Raw genomic sequence first — 25,187 nt, forward strand, 5'->3', positions numbered from 1 at the left:
CTTTTAAACTGTAGCACCCACGGGACTCCTCAGTCTGGAGGACGAAGCATCTGTGGCTGTTCAAGCTCAGTCCCAGCTTGAGTTGTCTAGGGCCTTTCTTCTTAGAATTTCAGAGCAGAAAAGTCGCCCAACTCCCTCCCCCTCCATTGTACAGATGAGGATGTGAGTCTCAGGACTGTCATTTGCCTCAGGGGGTATCACTTGCTGCAGGGGGTGCATAGCTCACTGTGGGGAAGGAGGGCAGAGGCAGGTGTGCAAGCAGGCAGGGAGGGCTGGCTCAGGGAGTGTCACCCTGACTGCTGGGTAATGTTAGATAACCCCATTATTAACACTGCATCCAAATATAAAGGGATTTGTTTATAATGAACACCAACCTAAAAATGATTTCCTACATTATTAATAGGATCAGTCTGTACGATCAACTTGTTCACCAGAATCTTCTGAGGACATAACAGATGAATTTTTAACTCCAGACCATGAATATTTTTATTCCTCAACTGCTCAAGAAAACTTAGCTCTAGAGGTAAAAACCACTGTTTAGGGTAAAGTACTTTTCAGCTTTCTCTATTGCCTTCATTCTTTTAAATTATTTTTATTGAGAAAAAATAGCTTACATATAAAAATGTATAATGTTGACTTAGCAGTGTTTTCATGTTTTGAAAAGACTTCTGAAAAAAAGATATTTGAGAATGGAAGGTCATATGCAGTTTCTCCCAAAACTGTGATTCCTGCATTTGTACAGTACTTAGTACTTTTTTTCAAAACACTTTTCTTCATGTTACCTAATTCACATACTCTTCCTGTGGAGAAGAGAAGAAGGCCTGCTGTTTTTCCTCTGTGTGAAGAAGTGGTGATCCACACATGTAGGGAATTAGCCCTGGCCTGCCAAGCTTCAGTAGTGAGAGAGCCAGGATCAGAGGCCCGGGCTCAGCATGAATGTGATGCTGGGCAGTGCATGGGGCTTTCTCGGGAACCTGCCCGGCTTTGGCAAGCATCTATTTGTACAGAGTATTTTCATTTGTAAAATGAAGCTGTTTGGATTTTCTTATTTATATAATTTCTGCCTCGTCTTCCTACTAACCTACCACCTTTTTTGGACCTTTTACCAATATGGAAGGTGGGGTGGAGGAAAAGGAGGAATTGATTGTATGTCTCAAACACGACCTTTGACTGATAAGAATTCAGTGATGCAACAAAAGCATCATTTCCACTGTTCTGCACTTCTGATAACTCAGAGCAGTTTTTCATTATTAATCCTTCACCTGTTCTTGACTTTACTGTGAGCAGACTGTGATGTTAACAAAATCTTTAATAAAAAGATACAAAATATATATATACACACGTACATATGTATACATACATACATATATGTGTGTGTGTGTGTATACATACATAAAGTGTAACATAGAGAAAAGTACACAGCTCTTATGTGTGCAGCTCATGGACTTGCACAAACTAAACACATTCATATAACCAGTACTCAGATCAGGAAGTAGTCCTCCAGAAGACCGCCCCCAGGCCTCCTCCCAGTCACTGCACCCTCTCAAAGGAACCAGTATTCTGGGCCATTTTTCCAACCTTCTTTGACTTTTCTTTTTTTTCTTTTTCCCTTATGTTATTTATTTATTTATTTAAAGATCTTATTCATTTGAGAGAGAGAGAGAGCGCACACACAAGTTGGGGGGAGGAGCAGAGGGAGAGGGAGAAGCAGACTCCCGGCTGAGCAGGGAGCCTGATTGCGGGGCTCGATCTCAGGACCCTGGGATCATGACCTAAGCCGAAGGCAGATACTGACTGAGCCACCCAGGCACCCCCCAACCTTCTTTGGCTTTTCTGGTGAAGGTCCTAAGAATCAAAACATCTTTGTTGGAAGGCTGGGGAGAGGAGGGGATAATAACATAAAGAAGGGAAAAGTCACACAATTCCTCCTCACAGCGGGAGGCAGGGGAGGGCTTGTTGAGGAGGGACATAAAGTACAAATGATCCTTAATGTCTTCGAAACAGGTTTGTTCTTTTTCTATTAAAGATAAAAAGATTTTCAAGGTTTAAGAACATCAAGAAATTCTCCCTCTACCTTTGGATTATATGTTGGCCTCCAGTGACCCTTCTTCCTTTGCTCTTTTATTCTTTTGTAGACCTCAAGCCCCATAGAAGAGGACTTTGAAGGAATACAAGATGCATTTGCCCAACCTCCAGGCTCTGGTAATAAGCTCTTAAGGCAGATTCCTTTTCACTTGCCTTCACTTTCTGTTGGATGACAGATCTTTAGAGCTGGAACAGTCCTTAGAGATAATCTCCTTCAGGCCTTTGATTTTGCAGATGAGGGAACCTAGGCTCAAGGATTTCCCTTCATTAGAATGAATCTCCTGCCCCTTACCAGCCTCCTGACAGCCACATATCATATTATCTGTCCTCCCCTTGCATTCTTAGAGTATATGTTTTGTGGTTGCTCTGCTGCTCCCCCTCTTCCCCCACTTTCCCCCTCCTCCTCCTCCTTCTCTCCTTTCTTCTTCTTTTTTCCCCCTCTAGTCTTTCATTAGATTTCTGACCCCTTCGTGACACATTGCTGGTTTTTGTTCATCTTGTTCATCTTCACTGAGCTGACTTGAGGGATTTGCCCAGGCCATACAACTGGTTTTTGACACAACAAAAACTAGAACTTGCTCTTCATGTCCTTCTCCACCCCAAAAGGCATTTTCCTTTGCTTGCTTAGCTTCTTGGCAAAGAGTTAATAACAGCCAATAGTACACAGTCAACATAACATTCTTGCCTTGGGAGGCCTTGGGTTCTATATAACTCAGCAACTGCTTTCCGTTAACATGGGAGGCTAACCTTGGATCAGCAGCCCGGGTGTGGCACAAGGTAAGATATAAGTGAACCACTGGTTCTGATACAGACATTGTAAAAATTGTGCACTTTTACTCTTTTAAGGTATACAACCATCTATTTTAAAGCCAGAGTTACCCACCTACTGAGCCATGTAGCTGTTTGTGGTCATGTCTCAACATTCTGAACCCAGGCATGGTGGGCTTGGGTTCTGAACTTACTCCCTTCCTCCTGCTGCACACTCTGTCTTCTGTCTCTAACCTGATTCATGCCCCTGTCACAGCCAAGAGCATTTTTTTTTTTTTTAAGATTTTATTTATTTATTTGACAGAGAGAGACACAGCGAGAGAGGGAACACAAGCAGGGGGAGTGGGAGAGGGAGAAGCAGGCCTTCTGCGGAGCAGGGAGCCTGATGCAGGGCTCGATCCCAGGACCCTGGGATCATGACCCGAGCCGAAGGCAGACGCTTAACTGACTGAGCCACCCAGGCGCCCAGCCAAGAGCATTTTAAGAAGCAATGAGCTTTTAGATGAACATTTAAATCCTCAGGACAACATGTATTAAAAGTCCCCAGACCTGGGTCTTGGGTCATCCATTTCTTTCTGTGGAGCCTCTGCCCACGATCATGTTCTGTGTGAGCCTGGCCTGCACATAGACATTTCACTTCTGTTTCGAAGAGGATTGAGTGGGATAGAGAAATTGTGGGGCAGGTAGGTTAGAAACCCAGGGCTAGTTTGATACAAACATCTGAAGTACACGAAGAAACCTCTGATTTCCACTCATTTCCTGCTTTCGGCCTTTCTCTCCCCCCTTTTCCACTAGGGTTCTGACGTATACCCCTTCCATATCAGGTGGTATCACAGGTAACAATTGGACACATGTTGGGTTCCGAGCCCAGTTCTGCCACTGATTTTTTTTTCCCCCATGCATGACCTTGGGAAAGTCATTTCACCCCAGGCCCCACTCTCCCTTTGTATAAAATAAAGGAGAGAGACTCTAAAATCTCTTAAGTGTTCCTCCAGTTCTAATTGTACTTATTAGGAATTCCTTTATGCTTTCTAGGTGTTTATGCTTTCTAGGTATTTGAAAGAGGGTCACGGGAAGAAGAACCCCAATGCTTCTCTACTGATGGGGTTTCAGACCTCCTTGGTACCTGCTAAAGGTGACACTGCGTTGGTGGGCCTCCCCATTGCCCACTAGACCACGTGTTCCTAAGGAATAGCAAGGGTATCATGAACATTTGCCAAGAGGGCAGGCTGCTCTGTCTGTCTCCTTCTCTATAAACCAGAGCAGTATAGTGGTGGGAAGGAAAATAGATAGATAGTGGCCCTGTCTGCCCTGAGGTCTGCAAAGTATCTTATTGAGAACTTGTGGGGGAGTAACTTCAGACACTTGATGTCAGGGAGAACAGAAGATAGTTGAATTAGTTGTGAACCTCCCCACCCCCACCCGATCCCCCCGGCTTTAAATGGAGCCTGATGGCCAAGAGGCACAGTTAGCACTCTGGGAATGCCCAGCTTAATTGTCTTTTCTATTTGGAATCTTTAGTGAACAAACAGTTCTTGGTTTCAACGCCCCCTGGTGTCTGTTGACAGGAACCAGGTCAGTTTGCCTTCCTGAAAAGACAAAATAACATTTGTCTCCAGAAATAACTGAGTGGTTATAACTGAAAGGCCAGTAAATGGCTTGATTGTATTCTGAGTGTCAGAATGTAGTTACCCCCTCTGAGCAAGGAAAATAAACTTTCAGAGCAAAAACCTCTCCTACAACACTCAATCCAAACCCAATTAGGAAGCACTTTGTTTATTCAGATTATTTCTTATTCTGGACCAGACCAAGGGAAATTCTAAGGAATGAAAATAATAATCTGAATTGGCAAAAATTCAGTAAAAAATGCATTTACTTTATTCTTTCAGGTGAAGAAAAGTTCCAAATGAGAAAAAGCCTTGGAAGGAATGCTGAGATTTTGACCAGATCTCAATTCCAACCTATACGAAGGTATGTACTAGTATTTTATTCACAGTTTCAGACTCACAGAAGTAATGTTAAAAGATGATAATACCCCATATTTATGTATTGCTTGTCCTCAAATGTTTTAGCCACCATGTCATAAAAATGAGTGTTGGGCACTTAGCTTTCTTAGGACTTGTTCAGTAGGATTGTGAGGGATTGTGAAGAGGGATCATTATCACTATTCAGATCGTGACTCTGCCTTTCCATCCCTGTGACTTTGGTCAAGTTTCTCAACCCTCTCTTCTATTTCTGCATTTGTAAAGTAGGAATAAGAATCCTTACGAAGAATGTTGACATAGAGATTAAAAGTAATAATATAACTCTTGGCATTAATTACAAAGAAATGAAGACTTAATGTTCATATAAAAACATATATGTAGGGGCGCCTAGGTGGTACAGTCGGTTGAGCATCCGATTCTTGGTTTCCCCTCGGGTCTTGATCTCTCAGGGTCGTGAGCGTGGAGTCTGCTTGAGATTCTCCCTCTCCCTCTTCCTTTGCCCCTCCTGCTCGTGCTCGTGCTTTCACTCTCTCTCAAACAAATAAATAAATCTTAAAAAAAGAAATACATAGATGAATGTTTATAGCAACTTTATTTATTTATTTAGTTATTTTTGCGACTTTATTTGTAATAACCAAAAACCGGAAACCTAAATGTTGTCCAACAAGTAAATGATTTTTTAACAGACCGGTACATCCATTCTATGGAATATTCCTCAGCAATAAAAAAGAGTGAACTTTTTTTTTTTTTTAAAGATTTTTTATTTACTTATTTGACAGAGAGAGACATAGCGAGAGAGGGAACACAAGCAGGGGGAGTGGGAGAGTGAGAAGCTGGCCTCCCGCCGAGCAGGGAGCCTGATGTGGGGCTTGATCCCAGGACCCTGGGATCATGACCTGAGCCAAAGGCAGTCGCTTAACGACTGAGCCACCCAGGCGCCCCAAATGAACTATTGATACGTGCAACAACCTGGATATATCTCCAGAGAATTGTGCTGGATGGAAAGAGCAATCCCCCAAAGTTATTTACTATATGATTCCACTTATATAACATTCTTTTTTTTTTTTTAAAGATTTTATTTATTTATTTGACAGAGACAGACAGCGAGAGCAGGAACACAAGCAGGGGGAGTGGGAGAGGGAGAAGCAGGCTTCCCGCTGAGCCGGGAGCCCGATGTGGGACTCGATCCCAGGACCCTGGGATCATGACCTGAGCCGAAGGCAGTCGCTTAACCAACTGAGCCACCCAGGCGCCCCTTATATAACATTCTTGAAATTATAAAATTATTTGAGTAGTGTCCAGGGGATAAGGTAGAGGTAGGCAGTAGGAGGGAAGTAGACATGCCTATAAAAGGACAGCATGAGGGGCCCCTGGGTGGCTCAGTCAGTTAAGCTTCTGCCTTGGGCTTGGGTCATGATCCCAGGGTCCTTGGGATCAAGCCCCGCATAGGGCTCCTTGCTCAGTGGGGAGTCTGCTTCTCCCTCTGCCCCTCCCTCTGCTTATGCTTTCTCTCTCTCTCTCTCTCTCTCTAATAAATAAAATCTTTAAAAAAATAGAAGGGCAGCATGAGGGATCCCTGTGGTGGTGGAAATGTTCTGTATCTTGACTGTATCAATGTTGGTGTCTTGATTGTGATATTGTGCTATAGATTTGCAAGATGTTATCATTCAGGGAAACATGGGTAAAGTGTTTCTTTAAACTTCATGTAAATATGCAGTGACTTCAAATTAAAAAGTCCAATTAAAAAAACTAATAATAGATGTAAAGTGCCTGATACAATAACATTCAATTACTTTCCCTATCTCTAGGCCTCAACTTTTTTTTTTTTTAAGATTTTATTTATTTATTAGAGAGGCACAGCGAGAGAGGGAACACAGGCAGGGGGAGTGGGAGAGGGAGAAGCAGGCTTCCCGCCGAGCAGGGAGCCCGTTGTGGGGCTCGATCCCAGGACCCTGGGACCGTGACCTGAGCCGAAGGCAGATGCTTAACGACTGAGCCACCCAGGCACCCCAAGGCCTCAACTTTTTTATCTATAATAATTATACCTAGTATTTCCTAAGCAGCTACCATATACCAGGTACTCGGTTTTCTCAAATATAATTTATGTAACAGCCTTTTGAGATATATACTGTTATCTCCATTTTGCGAATAAGGAAAGCGAAATTCATTTTTTTCAAGGCTGCAGTTAGTAAGTGGATGTATCAGTCAGCATAGGCTAGATTATGCTTATATAACAAACAACCCCCAGATTTTAGTGGCTTAAAACAGCAAAAATTTATTTTTTGCTCACTCCATGTCCGTCTTGGATTGGCTAGGAGTGTTCTGTGCTATATTACCTTCTACCCAAGAGCCAGGCTGAGGAAGACTCCATCCTTGTATTTCCTTGATTGCTGAGGCAAGAAGAAGGGAACATGAATTGTGCACTGTCCTTAATGTTTCTGCCCAAAAGTGATTCACATCACTTTCACTTATATTTCACTGGTTAAAACAATCATGCGGCCATTTACATAAATTAGGAGGGCCAAGAAGTGCTGTCCTACTGTATGCTTGGAAGTGAAACAAATACTCTAGTGAACAGAATTAATAAAGTCACAACTCAGTCCAAAATCCGTGCTTTTTCCTTTGTACCATTGATTTCATAGGATTGTTGCAAAGATTAAAAATATGAAAACAGGGGCGCCTGGGTGGCTCAGTCGTTGAGTGCCTTCAGCTCGGGTTGTGGTCCCAGGGTCCTGGGATCGAGCCCCGCATCGGGCTCCCTGCTCCGTGGGAGGCCTTCTTCTCCCTCTCTCACTCCCCCTGCTTGTGTTCCCTCTCTTGCTATGTCTATCTCTGTCAAGTAAGTAAATAAAATCTTTAAAAAAATATATGAAAACATATGGAAGAATTTAGTTTGGGATCTGGCTTGTAGTTTGTATTCAACAGATATTGAAATGGAATTCTAGATAGTGGTTAACATAGAAACAGGTCAAGTTTGTGTTCATATTCTTTTCTGGTCATTTTTTGGCATAAGTCTCTCTTGGCCTCACCTGATGACCCGTGCAGGAAGCTGTCTCACAGTTGGTAATGTTGGTAATGTCCCACGGCTGTGCCCTTTGCCCCAGCCTCCATTCCCAGCAGATTTCCTGTGCTCTCTTGATTTCCTGAGGAACTTGCTCACTGTCATATAGCATCATCGGCTGATTTCAGATGGGCTGATGCCTAGAGGGTATTTATTCAATCTCTGGAGAGGAAACAGAGGCCCAGAGAAAGGCCCAGACGTGCCTGAGAACATATAGCTAGTCAGTAGCAGACCCAGGACCAGAACCCACTTTCCATTTCTGAGCTTAGTGCCCTTCCTACTGCTTTTCACAGGGCTGATAAACTGGTCCCTTGTACCAGGTTAGTGCACTGTGCTGACAGGGGATTCATATACTTTTCTCACTTTCTCTCTTACAGTACTGAAGGTGAACAAGAGGAGACATTAAAGGAATCACCAGAGGAGCTGAAGGAGAAAGACATGTAGGGCCACCAAAGGGTTGCCTAAGGATGCTGTGTAAAGTCTTGGTTTTAGGGGAATAGTATTTCCTTATTTGTAAGAGAATACTTTCTTCCCAGTTTTATGTATACGTTTAATGTGAGCGTGTTTCTTTTTTCACCAAAAACCTGTTATGATGATGTGATCTAAATTAATAGCATCTTATAATCAAGGAAATACAGTGATGATGATGATGATATTAATAAATTTACATTTGAGGTAGATGAAATCTGTTTTCCATATAAATATACTTTTGTCTGTGGAAATAGTTTATTTTTAGCTGCTGAGATATGTTTAAAGTTAGTATCTCTTTTTAGGATATTCTCTAATATTCTCTTTCAGATACATATGATAGTCTAAGATAGTCTAATTCTGGTCTACTGCCAAATAAAGATTGTTGTCAAGAGCATCCTTAAAAAGTACCCCTTGGGAATATATTGTTTGATTTTTCTAAACATCTCCTAATTACTTTGTGCTTTTAATTTCTTAGATCACTGACAGACATTCAAGACCTTTCTAGTATCTCCTACGAACAAGATGGTTCTTTTAAAGAAGTCTCATGCAAAACCCCCAAAATAAACCACGCACCTACAAGTGTCAGCACTCCGCTCAGCCCAGGTAATCACTGCAGGGAGAAGTGTTTGAGGAGAACAGTTGCTGCCCCACTGGCTTTGGGAAGCCAGCCATGAGAACAGACCGGCAGGTGTTTCCTCATAGTGCAGAGGTGTCTGTCTAGCGCCAGAGCTGATGGGGATAACCCCATGAGGGGCCAGGTAGGGGTTGTTGTTGGTGGTTATTAAGCAGCTATAGGGAGTTTTTTGACTTTGGTGGTAGAGACACGTAAATGCAAACTGTACTTTTTACTCTAACACTACTGAATTTAGTGCAAATACATTGGCTTCTCTGGAGTTTGTAACTCAAAACCTATTGCTTAAACATACATAATTTTGAGTCCTCCAACCTCAACAGCCAGCATCAAATAGCCTCCCTCTGGTGTCCTTAGTTCCATTATATTTGTGGTTCCAATAATCTCCGTTATTTTGATGGCCAAGTTTAGAGACTGTCTTTTTTTTTTTTTTTTAATACTTTGAGGAGCTATGTGTCATAATCAGTGATTATTTTAGTTATTAACAATTTGGAGAATCCCTGGTATAGATAGAGAGTTCTGTGTTTTTGTTTTTAAATAATGTAAAGGATTTGGACACTAATTGCCCTCTTTTCTACAACAGGGTCGAGTTCTTCAGCTGCCAGTCGGTATAAAGACTGCCTTGAAAGTATCACATTTCAGATTAAAACAGGGTCTACCTCATACTGGAACAGTCAGGAATCTATTCAAACTTCATCTGATAGATTTTCAACCGTTCGAGAGAAAGCAAAGAGCCTAGATTCCTTTCTTACTTCCTCTGAAACTGTTCCTTCAAGATTGACTGATCTTGTAAGTATACCGACTCTGCTTTCCATACTCATGGAATCAGCCCAAAGGCCTTAGGGATCCAAAGTACTAAGATTTCTCCAAATCCATTTTACAAAGAAAGCAAGAAATAAGCTGGATCTTCTCTAGGCCTTCTTGGGGTGTCTCTCTGAGTCTGTATTATAGGATAGATCTTGGGTTTTTGTGCCTCCCCCCACCAGAGATAATGTCTAGCAATTTCTTTAAAGAGCCAAACTGCAACAGCTTATAATGCTACTACCTTCACCTGCAGTGTACTTTCTGTCTACACATATCCTGCTCACTTGAGGAGGCTTGAGTTCTCCTTCCTCTTTGTTGCCTCCTCTGCTTGGTTTCCCGAGAGTTTTGATTGATCCCCACCTTCTCTGAACTCCTGAACTAATAGTCTGTAATAAAACACATATTTGTGTACTACCTTCTCCACTCCTCCTTCTTCTGCCCCTGCTGTCCTTTTTTTTCTCTTCTCTCTCCCTCATATTTCATATGTATAGTATCTTCAAGAAAACTACAAATTCCTTACTTGGCACTGCTCATTAAAAATCTGTTGACCATCCTATAGGCAGATTGATAACTTGCTTTGGCCTTCAATTAAAAATCAGCTGCCATTTTCTTTGGGCATTTGACTCACAAAAGGTCCACTCTGAAGTAGGGAGATAAAGAACTTTATGCTTCATTCAACCGTCTGTTAATTGGGTGTGTTCTAAGTGCCAGGTAGCCTGCCAGGCCCTCTTTTAGGCATCCAAATATAAATAAGATAGACCTAGTCCCTGCCCCGGAGGAGTTCCCCATCTAGTGAGAAAGGCTGGTGGGATCCAACACAGAGGTAGGTACTGGGCACTGCGGAGGCAAAGAGGAGTGAGAAGGGTTTGCAGAGGAGGAATGAGTTTGACTCAATCAACAAAACAAGTGGCTTCTTCCATCAGTGAAACACAGGCTTACTCTTGGAAATGGTTGAACTGCATTAGGGGTCTTTTGAGCTCAATCAGTTACCATGTTTATGTCTTACTTATAGAAAAGATTGTCTGCATTTACTGGGGTCGGTTCCTCCAGCATTGCTAAGTCACCTGACACATCATCGTCCCATGCCACCCAGAGAAGGAGCCTGCCAAAAGGTATCCTGTGTTTTTAATATCAAAATAGAACCAAAATACAAAACAATAGTAAGCCAGTTTAAGGGAGCCTTCTTCTCATCTTTGATGCTACATTAGATTCCAACAGAAATGCTATTTTAGGTCACCTGGGTGGCTCAGTCGTTAAGCGTCTGCCTTCGGCTCAGGTCATGATCCCAGGGTCCTGGGATCAAGCCCCGCATCGGGCTCCCTGCTCTGCGGGAAGCCTGCTTCTCCCTCTCCCACTCCCCCTGCTTGTGTTCCCTCTCTCGCTGTGTCTCTCTCTGTCAAATAAATAAATAAAATCTTAAAAAAAAACCAAAAGAAATGCTATTTTCCCTCTGATTATAAAAGTAAAGTATACTTATTAAACTTAGAGAATTAAAAAGAGCTTTTAAAAAACACTACCACTTAATTCTACCACCATTTTTTAACTTCTTGTACTATTTTGGCATGTATCTTTTTTTTTTTTTTAAGTAAACTCTCTGCCCAACGTGGGGCTCAAACTCATGTCCCTGAGATGAAGGGTTGCATGCTGTACTGACTGAGCCAGCCAGGCACCCTTCTCTTTCATATTTCAATATGCAAAAATGTATATATTTTTAGCATAGTTGAGATCATAATTGTGTGTCAGCTCTGGCCTTTTTTTTCTCTGATGCTGTATTTTGAGGATTTCCCCTTAGTCAGTGGAAGTTATTTGTAAATATATGTAATGGCTTCATAATAGTCCATTCTACATATGTTGCTTAATCATGCCCTAATGTTGAAGATTTATATTGTTTTCTAATTTTTGCTCTTTGTACAAAAATCTTTGTCTGTACCTCTGATCCCTTTCTTAGGATAGATTCTTAGGAGATGGTTTTCAAATAAAAAGGTATGAGAATGTTAAAAGCTCTTGAGGTGTATTGCCTTTGGTATATTAATTTCAATGTCTTATGTTTTGGTACAGTTCTTGGATTTTGTGAATTATGCTGAGGGGTTTGGGTTAGTGTTATAACTGAGCAGTTAAGGAAAGGCCCAAAGAGTGGTTGCTTCTGCATCCCCTGGCCTGATAATCTATAGAGAAAGACCTCCCACTTTATATGTTTTGTTCATTTTGAGTGGTCCAGAGCCTCTGTATCCCTCCAGGAGCCTGCAGCCGCTTAGTAAGAATTTGTACCTCACCTACCCTTAATATCCTTGGGGAGGAAAGGACACAGATCAATCAGTACTGGGTAAGGGGCAAAGTAGGAAAGGGTTTGTAATAAAAGGGGGAGTAAACCCATTCACATGTTAGGAGGTCTCAGCTAGGACTGCTGATGTGAAATGCTGTCTCCCTGCCTTAGTTTGTTTTACTGTTGAGAAGTCCTAGGTCAAGTCCACGTGGAAGCTGTGAAAATCCAGTTCAGGGCCAGGAGGGTGTTAAGTCATTTCCCCCTTTATCTTTTTTAAGCACTAGTAGAAGCCATTTCACAGCATCACATTGATGAGCTACCACCACCATCTCAGGAGCTGCTTGACGAAATTGGTAAGGGATGTTTAATACCGAATGTGCTCCGTGACCACAGTGTGGTTCTTTGTCTCAAGTGTAAGCACTAGTACAAAAGACCCTCAGAAGGTCCGATCGAATGTACACAATTCAGGAAGGAGCAGTTTTCCAATAAAATGGGCCTCACACTACTATTGAAACCTGGCCAGGATAATTAGCCTGTGTCTTTTGTCGCTTTGTTACTTAAAGGGCCTATGGTCATGATTCTAAGAGAAATAACATTTGAGTGGTTTATTAAGATGAAATTCTTTTACTAAAGGGATTTTTTTACTTCCTTTTTGAACGAAACCAGCCATAACTTGGGGGCCTGATGTCTGGCTACTGAGGCCAAGACATCCTGTACTTTCAGTTTTGCCATTAGCAGGAGGTATTAAAGGTATTGGCAGCATGGATGAATCACTTTCCCAGGGGCAGAGATGTCAGTGGCATAAGACCTAATGAAACCAGAATTTTCCATTTCAGGCAGAGACCCAGTTATACCAGCTCAATTTAATTGTAGTTGGATCGGCTGGCCCTGCCCAGCTGAGCCGATGCTGAATAAATGGAAACATTGGGACAGGTGGTTTCCTTACCCAGGAAAGACCCGACTGTTCTCTTCTTGACAGCCTGGCTGACCAGCCCCTTACCCTGAGAGGACACATCTTGTCAGACCTCTGATGGCCCAGTTCTTGGTATGGGGCCTGTAGAGAATTTCCTGAGATGCACCAGCTGGTTTTCAGGGTCTCTGAGGTTTTGTGTTTCATCAGAAAGAGGGAGGTAAAAGAGGACCTATGTGGTCTGACTCAATGACAGCTATCGCAACCCCAAGCCCCTGACTGTGGGTCTGAAGAACTAGGGTGGAACCAGTCAGAGCTGCCAGAACCTTCCTTAGTTTCTTTTTCCGTACTCACAGGCCCTTCTTACCTCATCACACCTCTCCCGCATTGCCACAGGGTCATAGGGATGTTAGGTTAAGCTCTTAGGGCTCCCATCCCCACACTGGCTCTCCTTCTCTAGAAATCCCCAGGGAGTCTTTGCAAATCCTCCTCTCTAGTTGCTCTTCATAGTATAGCAATAGAACTGCTGCTTATAAGAGTAAAGGTCACCTACACATGTCCAGCTCAGGTAAATTCTCAGTGTCATTTGTTCCTTGGTCATGACTTAAGGTAGTATTTGTAGGTTCCTTTGTAGTTTGACCTTAGCAATACTTTCCCTCTGGATCCTGCTGTCTTCTCTTTCAGTCACCATATGGACTCCCCCATTTCAGCAACTGTTAGCAGGCTTCCTCCTGGGCTTCAGCCTCGTGGCACAGCTGTACCCCAGTACACTCATTTTACTTATGGGAATTATCTGGACCAGGTTTCTAGGTGATGTCTGTACTTTGACATGGGTCAGTAATTTCCCAGAAAGACAAAGCGAGAGGGCACTTGGGTAGTTTCTCCTAATAATGGGCACTCCCACGCAATTATTGTATATTATCATTCTCTTGTTCCACCTCAGGAGAGCTTTGGGGAGTGACCTGGTGTTGACATCTGTTCTTTTGGAGGACCCACATCCAAAGCTCTAGGCTTCTGACAAAGGCCTAAAGGGGAGGATCCTCTAGAACCCTAGGATATAGATGATCCTTTAAGATCAACAAGGGACTACTTTTAACAAGGATAAAAATGGATTTTTTATTTCAAATTATTTGAACTGATCAAATGGGGCCTGATGCCCAGGAGCTGCCAGGAAGCTTCCTGACCTGCAGGAAGAGAGAGCCCTGTGCCTGCACACAACAGGGCTGCATCAGGGAACCCATGGTCCCTCTGTGTTCTGCCTCCCAGCTACCTCCCTGCTCTGCGGGGAGCACTTGAAGCATACTGTGCAGCTAACAAAGGCAAAGCCGGATGCGGGGTTTAGCCGATGCTTGTCTTGGTCTTGTGGTCAATTCTTCAGGAACTGGAAATTATAGATATTCTTTGCCTTCTGTCTTTTCATAAACTAGGTAAAAAATATGAAACATAGGCCACAGGGATGAGGAAAACTGGAGGTTGCTTTGATGTTGTTCCACACTTTTTGAGAGAGGATAAAATGGAGGTGAAGAGCGTAGATCTTAGAGCTGGACCATCTAGGTTCAAATCCCAGCTCTGCATCTTACTCTGTGTGATTCCAGGCAAGGTCCTCAACCTTTCTTTACCTTCATTTCCTCATCTGCTAAACAGGAATGGAAATCACATGATCAGTCTTGTAGGATTGTTGTGAAGACTGCAAACATTAATCTTGAATGAATGTGTGTAAGTTAAAAACAGTACCTGCCACATAGAGCTCTGCAAATGTGACCTATCATCGTTACCATTTTTGTTTTTATTTTTAGTGTTGGAGGGGATTGAATGCCCTAGACCAGTGGTTCTCAGACTTTATCAGCTGTCAGAGTCACCTGGAGGGCTTGTAAAAAAATATGATTGCTTGGCCCCACCCCCAGAGTTTCTGACTCAGTAGGTCTGAGATGAGGCCTGAGAATTTGCATATCTAAGTCAGAGTATAGGGCAACCCTTTGAGAACCACTGCCCTAGAGAATGGTGTGACGTGTAAAGGAAGAAATAACTTGCCTTCTGCTTCTGTATGATTGTGACAGAGCACTTGAAGCAGGAGCAGGCCTCATCCACAGTGTTGGGGGAGAACACAGCAAGTCATCTGGGCATCACTGCAAATGGTAAGCCAACTACCCAAATTTTTTTCATCAGGTCCTTGCTGTAACACTGTCCTTGGCAGCACATTGGTACATTTGGGGGACTGTGGACCTTTAAGTCAGGCACAATTCCACCTCAGTTGCCACTTTTGTACTGCAAACTCTTTAATGTCTCTGAGCCTCAGTCATCCTCATCTGTAAAATGGGGATGATAATTCCTACCTCCTGATGTATGCAATAGCTCTAAGCACAGTGCCTGCTACATTGTAAGATACTGAACAAACCTTCCCTTCATAGGACTGCTGGCAGGATGAAATGAGATAGCATTACGAAATGCCTGGCATACATTAAAGGGTACTACCCTTCCCCACCCAAATTCCTTCCTTGAGGCTTCAACCTAGAAACATCTAACAAGTGAGAACAGGGTAGTCCCCCAAAGTAAATCTGGGCAATTTGTTTCCAGGGTCTCCTGCCTCCTCTTTTATGTGTCCTTTCTTTCCTCTGTTTCCTCTGTCTCTCTTGAGTCTTGGCACAGGTAAGGTTTCTTGTCGCTTCACCTGGCACCAGAGAGCTCCCAAGACCCCAGAAGCAGCTGCTGTGGATGCAGGCACCCTGCAGACTGCCACCTGGTCCCTGGCTCTCCTGGGAAGAAGTCGTGCAGTGCATGCTTCAGGGACCACTGATTAACCTTAATTTTTTGCACTCCATTTTAAGGCAGCCTTTCTCAATTGTTTTTTGATGTTCTAATAAAGTTAAGTCTTTCAACTGTTTTTAGATCAAAGGCATTTAGAAGAACAAGCAACTAACTGTGAAAAAGAACATAGCAGTATGCTTTGGACCAAAGAAACTCAGGATCTAGAAGAGGACACAGAGAGGTAACAGAAAAAGCTGGACATCTGAAAGGATTTAATATATGGTATTAGTTTGTATTAGTTTTTCTTCTGATATTTGACAAATAAGATGGGAAGAAAAGGTCTTTCTTCATACTATCCTAAATAGCCCCTATTCCTAAAAGTTTTTTGTTTTTTATTGTAATTGTGATAAGATAAACAACATAAAATTTTCGAGGGTACAGTTCAGTAGTGTTAAGTATATTCACATTGTTGTGCAGCCAGTCTCTTAAACTTACTCATCTTACAAAACTGAAACTCTTTTATGTTATGTTAATCACCATACATTACATCATTAGTTTTTGATGTAGTGTTCCATGATTCATTGTTTGCGTATAACACCCAGTGCTCCATGCAGAACGTGCCCTCTTTAATACCCACCACCAGGCTAACCCATCCTCCCACCCCCCCCGCCCCTCTAGAACCCTCAGTTTGTTTTTCAGAGTCCATAGTGTCTCATGGTTCGTCTCCCCCTCCGATTCCCCCCCTTCATTCTTTCCCTCCTGCTATCTTCTTCTTCTTTCAAAACTGAAACTCTTATACTCAAAAACCAACTGCCCATTCGCCCTTTCTCAGTTCCTAGCAACTGCCATTCTACTTTCTGTTTCTGTGAATTTGACTCCTCTTGATATCTCATATAAGTAAAGTCATACAGTATTTGTCATTTTGTAACTGGTTTATTTCACTTAGCATAATATCCTCAAGGTTCATCCATGCAGCATAGTCAGAATTTCCTTTTTTTTTTTTAAAAGATTTTATTTATTTGAGAGAGAGAGAGCACGAGCAGTGGGAGCGGCAGAGGCAGAGGGAGAACAGGCTCTCCGCTGAGCAGAGGGCTTGATCCTGTGAGTCAGGATCATGACCTGAGCTAAAGGCAGACGCTTAACCAACTGAGCCACCCAGGCGCCCCAGAATTTCCTTCTTTTTTATGGCTGAATTCCTGTGTTTGTGTGTGTGTTTGTGTGTCTATGTGTTACATTTTGTTTATCCATTCATGTACTGGTAGACACTGGGTGACTTCCATCTTTTGCCTACTGTGAATAATGCTGCTATGAACACGGTGTACAAATATCTCTTCTAAACATCCTGCTTTCAATTATTTTGGATATGTACCCTGAAGTGGTATTGCTGGATCACATGGTAAATCTATTTTTAATTTTTTGAGGAAATACCATACTGTTTTCCACAGCAGCTGCACCATTTTACATTCCTACCAACAGTGCACAAGGGCTCCAATTTCTTCACATCCTTGCCAATACTTGTTATTTTCTGGATTTTTTGATAGTAGCCACTCTAATGGAATGAGTATGAGGTGATACCTCATTGTGGTTTTGATTTGCATTTCCCCAGTGATGAGTGATGTTGAATACCTTTTCATATGGTCCATGCCATTTGTATATTTTCTCTGGAGAAATAAATATTCAAGTTCTTTGCCCATTTTTTAATAGGATTTTTTTCTTGTCAGGTTGGTTTTTTGTTTTTGTTTTTACTTCATTTTGTGAGGCAAACATAGGTTTCAGCTTTTAAAAAAAAAAAATGTTTCAATTAAAGGCCTTAGAAGAGAATTTTTAGGTATTTGTAGCCAAATAAGAGAAAATGGGGACAATCATCTAGACCGTTGAGTCTAAAAACACAAGGTTGTGGGGCACCTGGGTGGCTCAGTCGTTAAGCGTCTGCCTTCGGCTCAGGTCATGATCCCGGGGTCCTGGGATCGAGCCCCACATTGGGCTCCCTGCTCAACGGGAAGCCTGCTTCTCCCTCTCCCACTCCCCCTGCTTGTGTTCCTGCTCTCGCTATCTCTCTCTCTGTCAAATAAATAAATAAAAGATTTTTAAAAAAATAAATAAAAAATAAAGACACAAGTTTGCCTCAAGAAACCCCATTCCATTCCTGATTCAGAGCTCTCCTTTGACCCGTGCTGTAAGGTAAACCACTTCAGCTCACCTCTTGTGCCTTCTGACTTGTTTTGCCTTGTCCTAACTGTCATTTGGGGCCAGGACTGGCATGAGGTGAGTGAGACACACTCCTTAGGCACAAAATTGAAGGAGACACCAAAAAACGCAGGAGTCAAGATAAATTATTTTAATGCGGCATTTTTAAAAATGAAAATTGATGCCAAAAAATCCACGATGAGCAAAGTGTCTAAATTTTGAAGAAAAAGAGGATCTGAATCTATCCTTGTACCATTCGTGTTATTTTTTTTTATTTTTTATTTTTTTTTAAGATTTTATTTATTTATTCATGAGAGACAGAGAGAGAGAGAGAGAGGCAGAGGGAGAAGCAGGCTCCCAAGGAGCAGAGAGCCCGATGTGGGACCCGATCCCAGGACCCCGGGATCATGACCTGAGCCGAAGGCAGACACTTAACCATCTGAGCCACCCAGGCGCCCCATTCGTGTTATTTTAATCCTGGTCCTGTGGATCCTTAGGGTAGCCTGCACAATTCTTTCAACTGCAAATGATAGAGAACACCACCATTGTGCTTAGATGAGTTTGTCTCACACAAGAGGCAGTCCCACTGGCTGGCAGGGCAGGCCTGGTGTAGCAGCTTGGTGATGTGGTCAGGGACTTAGGCTCTTTGGATATTCCTGCTTTGCCACCTTAGCATGTTGACCTTTATTTTCAGACTTGTCACCTCCTGGTTGCAAGATGGCTGCTGTCCACACACCAGGCAGAGATAAAAGGGTGGGGCAAAGGAATATTCTGACTCTGCCCCTTTTTATCTGGAAAGCACTTTCCCAGAAGCCCTCCCCAGCAGGAGATATAAGGCCCTACTTATATCTCACTGGCCAAATGTGATGCATGACCACCTTCAGTTGCAAGGGAGACTATAAATTGAGTTTTTAGTTTTTTAGCTGCTATAGAAGAAGAAGGCAAGGGAGAAGAGTGCTATGAATAACTTTTAGGTAGTGAATCCAGTTTCTGTCACACTCTTCAAGGGCTAAATTATTCTGTATGAGGAAGGAGAAGAAAGACCTGGAAGGGAAGGTCTGGGAAGTGGAGGAGGAGACTGGAGCCCTGGGACCAGCAAGGAAGGTCCTGGGGAGACAGAAAAGACAAAGAGGCAAAGGGGGAAGAAGATAAATACTTTTTAAAAGTTTTAGACATCTTTTTTTCCTAGGGATGCCTGGGTGGCTCAGACAATTAAACATCTGCCTTCGGCTCAGGTCATGATCCCAGGGTCCTGGGATTGAATCCCACGGAGCTCCTTACTGAGTGGGGAGCCTGCTTCTTCTGTCTGCTGCTCCCCCTGCTTGTGTGCACTCACTCCCTCTTTCTCTGACAAATAAATAAAATCTTTAAAAAATAGTAAATAATTAAAGAAATCTTTTTTCTGTAATGTATAAATCCAGCCCTTCCAACTCCCCAAAACACCTTCAGTAAAAATGTACATCATTATTCAAGCAAAAGAAGATTAGCTCAAAAAGCCAAGTTAAATTTGGTTGTATAAAGTGCTTTGTTCGTGATCAGAAGTTGTCTACTATAACTGTTTTCCAGAAGGGCTGGCTGTGCTGGACACAGATAGGTGCCCACGGTGGGACTTCTCAGGCCTTCCAGAAACACTCTCTGCATCCGTTAGCCTCAGAGGCAGTTCTTCATCCAAAAAAAGTAGTAATGAGTGTACAGTTCTAGCCTCAGGTAGAAATTGACTTAATGACGTAGAATTGAGACTGAGTCTAACATTGGACTTTGGGAGGTAACTATGGGTGCTGAGGCTTTTGGTCAAGAGGCTAAAGAAGGGTTTTGGTCTGCATTTAAATCGGATCTCAGTGACCTCTGCTGCTGTAGGTAGTCTCACCGAGCTCTCATTTTCTCATGTGTACAGTGAAAGCATGGGTTTGAAGGGCCTTCCCCACCCTAAAACACTGTGCCTCCTTGTCATGGGACAAGAATTGTCTCAATTCTCTTCACTTACCCTTGGACAGAGCTCACTCTACTCTCGATGAGGACCTAGAAAGATGGCTACAGCCCCCTGAGGACAGCATGGAGCTACAAGATCTCCCTGAAGGTTCTACAAGGTTATTGTTCTCCCATCAGGGGATCATTTTCTTCTTTTTCAGGAAGGAGGTCTAGATTTTAGGTGTTTTTTTTTTTTTTTTTTTTTTAAATACCTTGACTCCTTGAAGAATGAGTGTCTGGTGATGTCATTACATTGCTCTTGTTAAGCCAGCCTTGACTCCTGTCTGCCCCTCTTCCTCCAACCACCCACAGCGCTCAAGATACTGATCACCAGATTGATATCAGTATACAGAGAGGCCTCTAAGATTGCTGTACCTTGGCCCTGTCACCTTCAACATCTTCATCAGCCATTTGAATTAAATCAGAAAAGGCATGCTTATCAAATTTTTAGATAACACAAATATAAGAATGAATGCTAATGTGATAGGTGATAGACTGTGGATTCAAAATAGTCTTGACAGGTGGAAATCTTAGATTCCTCTAAAAGATGAAAGTGAGCATTGAGATGTACAGAATGTGAGGTATCTGACCTAGTGGAGAATTTTTGACTGGAAGCTCCTCCTCACTGCAGTTTCACTGAAGGGAGGAAGTGTGTCTTATTTTTATATGCTCAGCATTTAGCATGCATTTTGAGACATGGTAAGAATTGAAGAAATTTTTCTTTTTTTTTTTTTTTTTTAAAGATTTTATTTATTTGCGAGAGAGAGAATGAGAGAGAGAGCAGGAGAAGGGGGAGGGTCAGAGGGAGAAGCAGACTCCCTGCCAAGCAGGGAGCCCGATGCGGGACTCGATCCCGGGACTCCAGGATCATGACCTGAGCCGAAGGCAGTCGCTTAACCAACTGAGCCACCCAGGCGCCCCAAGAAATTTTTCTTGAAGAGGGCATAAGTAGTGACTCCATGAGATCTCCGTTTGATGCAGTTGCTAAAAAGGTCAATGCAGCATTAATGCTGAACAGACAGAGATGTACTGTCCAGGGCAAGGCAATGTCTCACGCTAGAGAGGGGACTCCTGGGACACAGTGTGGAGCGTCTTCCTGGGTGCCATAGTTTAAAAGCGATGTTGACAAACAGAAGAGGGTGGCCCTAGAACAGTCAGACGTCTGGAAACCATGTCCTGTGAGAACAGCTGAAGGATCTGGGGAGGCTCAGCCTGAGAAGCACGGATGGGGTTGGGGATTTGCTAGCTGCCCTCAAATCGCTGAGATACTGTGAAGTGAAGAGAGTCTGCTTATTCTCTTCTCCCCCAAAGGACAGAACTAGTGGCTAGAAACTGCAGAGTTAGGTATTTTTATGCAGCAAAGCCCACTCTTTCTAAGAGCCATAGCCGTCTGATAGAACAGCTGCCTTTACACTCCCTTGACCACCAGCTCCTCCCACTCAAGCACAGGCTAGACAACGCTGGGCCCGGTCATCTGGATGGAGGTGGGAGAGACCCTCAAGGCTTCCTCCCATTCTAGAGCCTATGATTCTATCAGTGATGAGAGGTTAGGAGGGAAAAAATCCTTTTTGCTCTAGCTGGCTTTATTTTCTCTCTCATTTTACATATTTTGTTTTGAATATTTAGCAAATGAAAACAGAAGAAAATCCCTAAACAGTGTCAGATTGGTTGAACCAGCATCTGTTGAGCACTGACAGTGAGCCAAGCGCTGTGCTGGAGAAGCAGAGGGATAGGATGTCTCTGCTCTTCAGGAGCTTACCGTTGAGTGGGGGAGATGCTTTCTGCTTACTAGTTTGGCAAACGTGGCCTTAAATCATTAGATACTTCAATCAGAGATACTTCAGAGAGAGTTTCAGGAAATGAAGTAAGGTAATAAAATAAATGGTAGTTATAAAAAGGACACCAATTAGAACATAAGTGAAATGCTTTGTGGGGTTTGGGTAGAGGTGGATAATATAGCCTCGAGGTTGAGAGCAGAGTCTGAGACAGACTGCTTAGGTCAGATCTCAGTTCCAGGGCTTACAAGGCCTGTAACTAAACTTCTCTGTGCTTCATGGTAGTGGTGACTACCTCATAGAGTTGTAATAAGAATTAAGTGAGTTAATATACATTATAGCGCACAAGCTAATGCCTGGCCACTAGGGCCACCTATTATGAATCCTTCGGAGCAGTCCTGTTCTCCTGGCCATTGTGCTTATGGTTTGATGCTCAAAATCATTGTCATTGAAGGGAGGCAAATATCAAGGACCAAGAAGCTGGTGAAAAGAAGACAAAAGAGGAAGAAAGGATCAAATCAGAGAGAAGGAAATCAGACAGTTTTTTAGGAACTTCTGAAGAAGGTATGAATGAATGATTATTTATGATGTAGCCTGGAGTCCTTGGGCTGTGATAAGCATCCGAGTTATTTAGAAATACTTCCCAAATGCTATACATAATCCTTCTGTGCTTTCCTCCTCTAGTTCAGCCCATGTTTTCTCTTAATTGCCAGTTGTATCTTCATCACAAAACAGTAACAACATCCAGTTCTATTTCTAAAGCAAGCCTTTGGCCAGTTTCATCATCTTATCTTACACACTGTGTGGGAAGATGTTTTGCTTCTAATTATCTAGTGTCTTCAAAAGAGTTCTAAATTTAGCTCACACAGAGGCTGCAGAATCTGATAAGAAGTCATAAACTGGAATTTAAGTGGAGTCTACAAGTAATGTGAAAGGATAAATTAATCTTATTTCAAAACTATTTCAACAGAGCTTTAGGCGTCATTCAGAAATGACACCCCTCTATATTTAAAGTTCCTTCTACTTAGGAAGTTAGAAATGTTAACTCTTTCAGAATATCTGGTATCCCTTGTATCCCTTCCCTGGTTCATTCTCATTCTCCTCCTTTCTCTGCCCTGTTTTGTGCTTTGTGGACTGTATCTCCTGGGCTTCCTGGCCAGCAGGCTTCCCGTTGGTCAGTGGGAAGAGGGTAGAAGGGTAGGTGGGGTATTACTTCCCCTGCCTGCCGACTTCAACACCTAGTCTCTGCGTAGAAGTGCCGTCCCTCCAGAAGCACAGCTTCTGTGAGGCAGCCTGTCCTTCTTAGTTCCAGCTTTACTGGCTCCCAGTAACTGTTCTGCCCCACCTCCACCCCAATCCCTCTAGACTTAGCAGTGATAATGGCTTCCCGCTGCTGCTCACTGGACGCCTTGCCAGCCCTTGTTTGCTCCCTTAACTCTGACTATCCCTGTGTGAGTGGTCACTTCGTGAAAGGGCTTGGGCATGCATTTGAATCCCTCTGGGACTCTGACTGGCACAGGGTCCAGAGTGTGTGAGCATTTAGCTAGTGTTGAGTTCACTGAGAACATAATGCAGGGACTTTGTGAATTAGCATCATTAGTGTCCATTGCTGTGACAGAGAGCTGCAGAATGTTAGGAGGGGAAGCCCATTAACCGTGTTTTTAGAAAGATTCTCTCTGTAGAAGAAAACAACCATTTGTTGGTAAGACAGTTCACCCTAAACTAGAGAAAGAACACTAATGTGACTTCTGAATACTGGCACCCTTTGACCCAGACAGTAATCGGGTTGTGTTTTCTTCTTTCTATATTTCATCAAGAGGAACTAAAACCCTGTTTTTGGAAGCGACTGGGTTGGTCTGAACCATCCAGGTAATGAGTTGGCGTATGCTTATAGGTCAAAGTTTACTGTCTCTAGACAACAGGAACAGGCTTTAAACATTGGCCAGCATCTAAATAAACATGAATTATAAAGTTACTAATAAATTTATTTAAATGATAATGAATTCAGAGTTGCTCAATTTTTTATCTGTTAATGTTTATAGTTAATTAAAATATAAGGTGAAATTCATGCCAACTTTGGTGAAGTAGTCAGTAGATTCAGCACAAGAGCAGTTTTAGACAGATGGAGGACAGAATGCTGCTTTCAGTTGCTTTGCAGTCATTGTGCATTCCCATGATATACTAGTTGATGATCTCCTTTGAATATAAAGATCAAAATCCCTTTCCCTTGAATTCAGTTGAATAGAAAGAAACTGCTGTTTGTGTCTTTCAAAAATATGTACACCAACTCAAAACTCCTTGTTGTTGTTGTTGTTCTTTAAAAAATACACACACAGGATAATCGTGCTGGATCAGAGTGACTTGTCTGACTGACGGGAATTGGATCATAGGTGGACTCCTGGCCTGAGTTGGAGCATCCTGCTCGAGAGCCCCCGCCTCTCCTCACCTGCTGCAGTCACCATCAGGGCAGTGATTCCGTAGCTCACACTCTGTTCAGTTGCCACAATAGACAGAACACTGGCCCTATCTGTTTGCAGCACATGTAACAGTTTGTTTCTGGTTCACATGTCTGATAAGTGAAAGCTTTTATTGTAAAATTTTCTCATTGTTTCCAGAATGGCTTTTGGTTTTGTTGTTTAAGATTTTTGAACACTTTAACTCCTGTTATATAATAAAATATTTACTTTTAATACCAATTTAGGTTGTAGCCGTGTAAGAGCTATTTCTTTGTTTTACTTACTGGGAGAGGAACTGCCACCCAAAGAGGCTTCAATTTCTGTTATAAAGTTTGACGTTTAATAAGCAGCTACTGCTACCACCTCTCACATAAACCGGCACCAGTCATCCATATTTTAGAATAGAAATACTGCCCTCCTCTTGGCTAGGATTGCCATAGTCCATTCCAGCTAGAATTGATTTACATGATGAAAGTACAGTTAGGAATAAAAGCCCAAGACCAAGATATTTTGAGCTCTTTAAAGTGAACAAACATCATTTCTGTATATTTCAGATTTTATACCTCGCATCACTAGTGCCTTAGGGGAATATGAACTTGTGGTAATTTAGCCTCTAATGACTACTGGCCAGATGCATACACGTGTCTAGCCTGGTTCTTATTTTATTTTATTTAATTAATTAATTTTTTTTTAAGATTTTATTTATTTGACAGAGACACAGCGAGAGAGGGAACACAAGCAGGGGGAGTGGGAGAGGGAGAAGCAGGCTTCCCGCTGAGCAGGGAGCCCGATGCGGGGCTCGATCCCAGGACCCCGGGATCATGACCTGAGCCGAAGGCAGACGCTTAACGACTGAGCCACCCAGGCGCCCCTAGCCTGGTTTTTAGAGGATCAATATACCTTCATCTACCTCAAGTTTGGAGCCTTCACATACAAATAAAAGCCTTTTCTTAGAAGGTGTGTGCTGTCATGCAGTACTAGCCAGCTAACATTTTATTCTTAGCAAATAAATAGTAGATCTTTTATTTGTGAAAACTGAATATTTCCTGTTAAGGATGGTTGTATTCATACAGTTCTT

The 25,187-nt window shown here is 42.6% G+C and overlaps 1 protein-coding gene across 1 annotated transcript in view; it reads left to right on the forward strand.

Moving 5' to 3' along the window:
* TEX14 (testis expressed 14, intercellular bridge forming factor) overlaps positions 1 to 24,311 on the forward strand; it is a 99,452-nt gene extending 75,141 nt beyond the window's left edge. The window contains exons 20-33 of the mRNA XM_035026733.1: positions 404 to 523; positions 2,136 to 2,202; positions 4,743 to 4,824; positions 8,277 to 8,339; positions 8,846 to 8,973; positions 9,585 to 9,790; positions 10,818 to 10,917; positions 12,347 to 12,421; positions 15,036 to 15,113; positions 15,865 to 15,964; positions 19,905 to 19,997; positions 22,108 to 22,217; positions 23,471 to 23,522; positions 23,990 to 24,311. Coding sequence (XP_034882624.1) covers positions 404 to 523; positions 2,136 to 2,202; positions 4,743 to 4,824; positions 8,277 to 8,339; positions 8,846 to 8,973; positions 9,585 to 9,790; positions 10,818 to 10,917; positions 12,347 to 12,421; positions 15,036 to 15,113; positions 15,865 to 15,964; positions 19,905 to 19,997; positions 22,108 to 22,217; positions 23,471 to 23,522; positions 23,990 to 24,026 — 1,311 coding nt within the window. The 3' untranslated portion in view covers positions 24,027 to 24,311. The remainder of the gene's footprint in view (positions 1 to 403; positions 524 to 2,135; positions 2,203 to 4,742; positions 4,825 to 8,276; positions 8,340 to 8,845; positions 8,974 to 9,584; positions 9,791 to 10,817; positions 10,918 to 12,346; positions 12,422 to 15,035; positions 15,114 to 15,864; positions 15,965 to 19,904; positions 19,998 to 22,107; positions 22,218 to 23,470; positions 23,523 to 23,989) is intronic.
* Positions 24,312 to 25,187: the final 876 nt, after the last annotated feature.

Source organism: Mirounga leonina, unplaced genomic scaffold, assembly GCF_011800145.1.
Source record: "Mirounga leonina isolate KUSES-001 unplaced genomic scaffold, KU_Mleo_1.0 Mir_200, whole genome shotgun sequence".
Taxonomy (NCBI): domain Eukaryota; kingdom Metazoa; phylum Chordata; class Mammalia; order Carnivora; family Phocidae; genus Mirounga; species Mirounga leonina.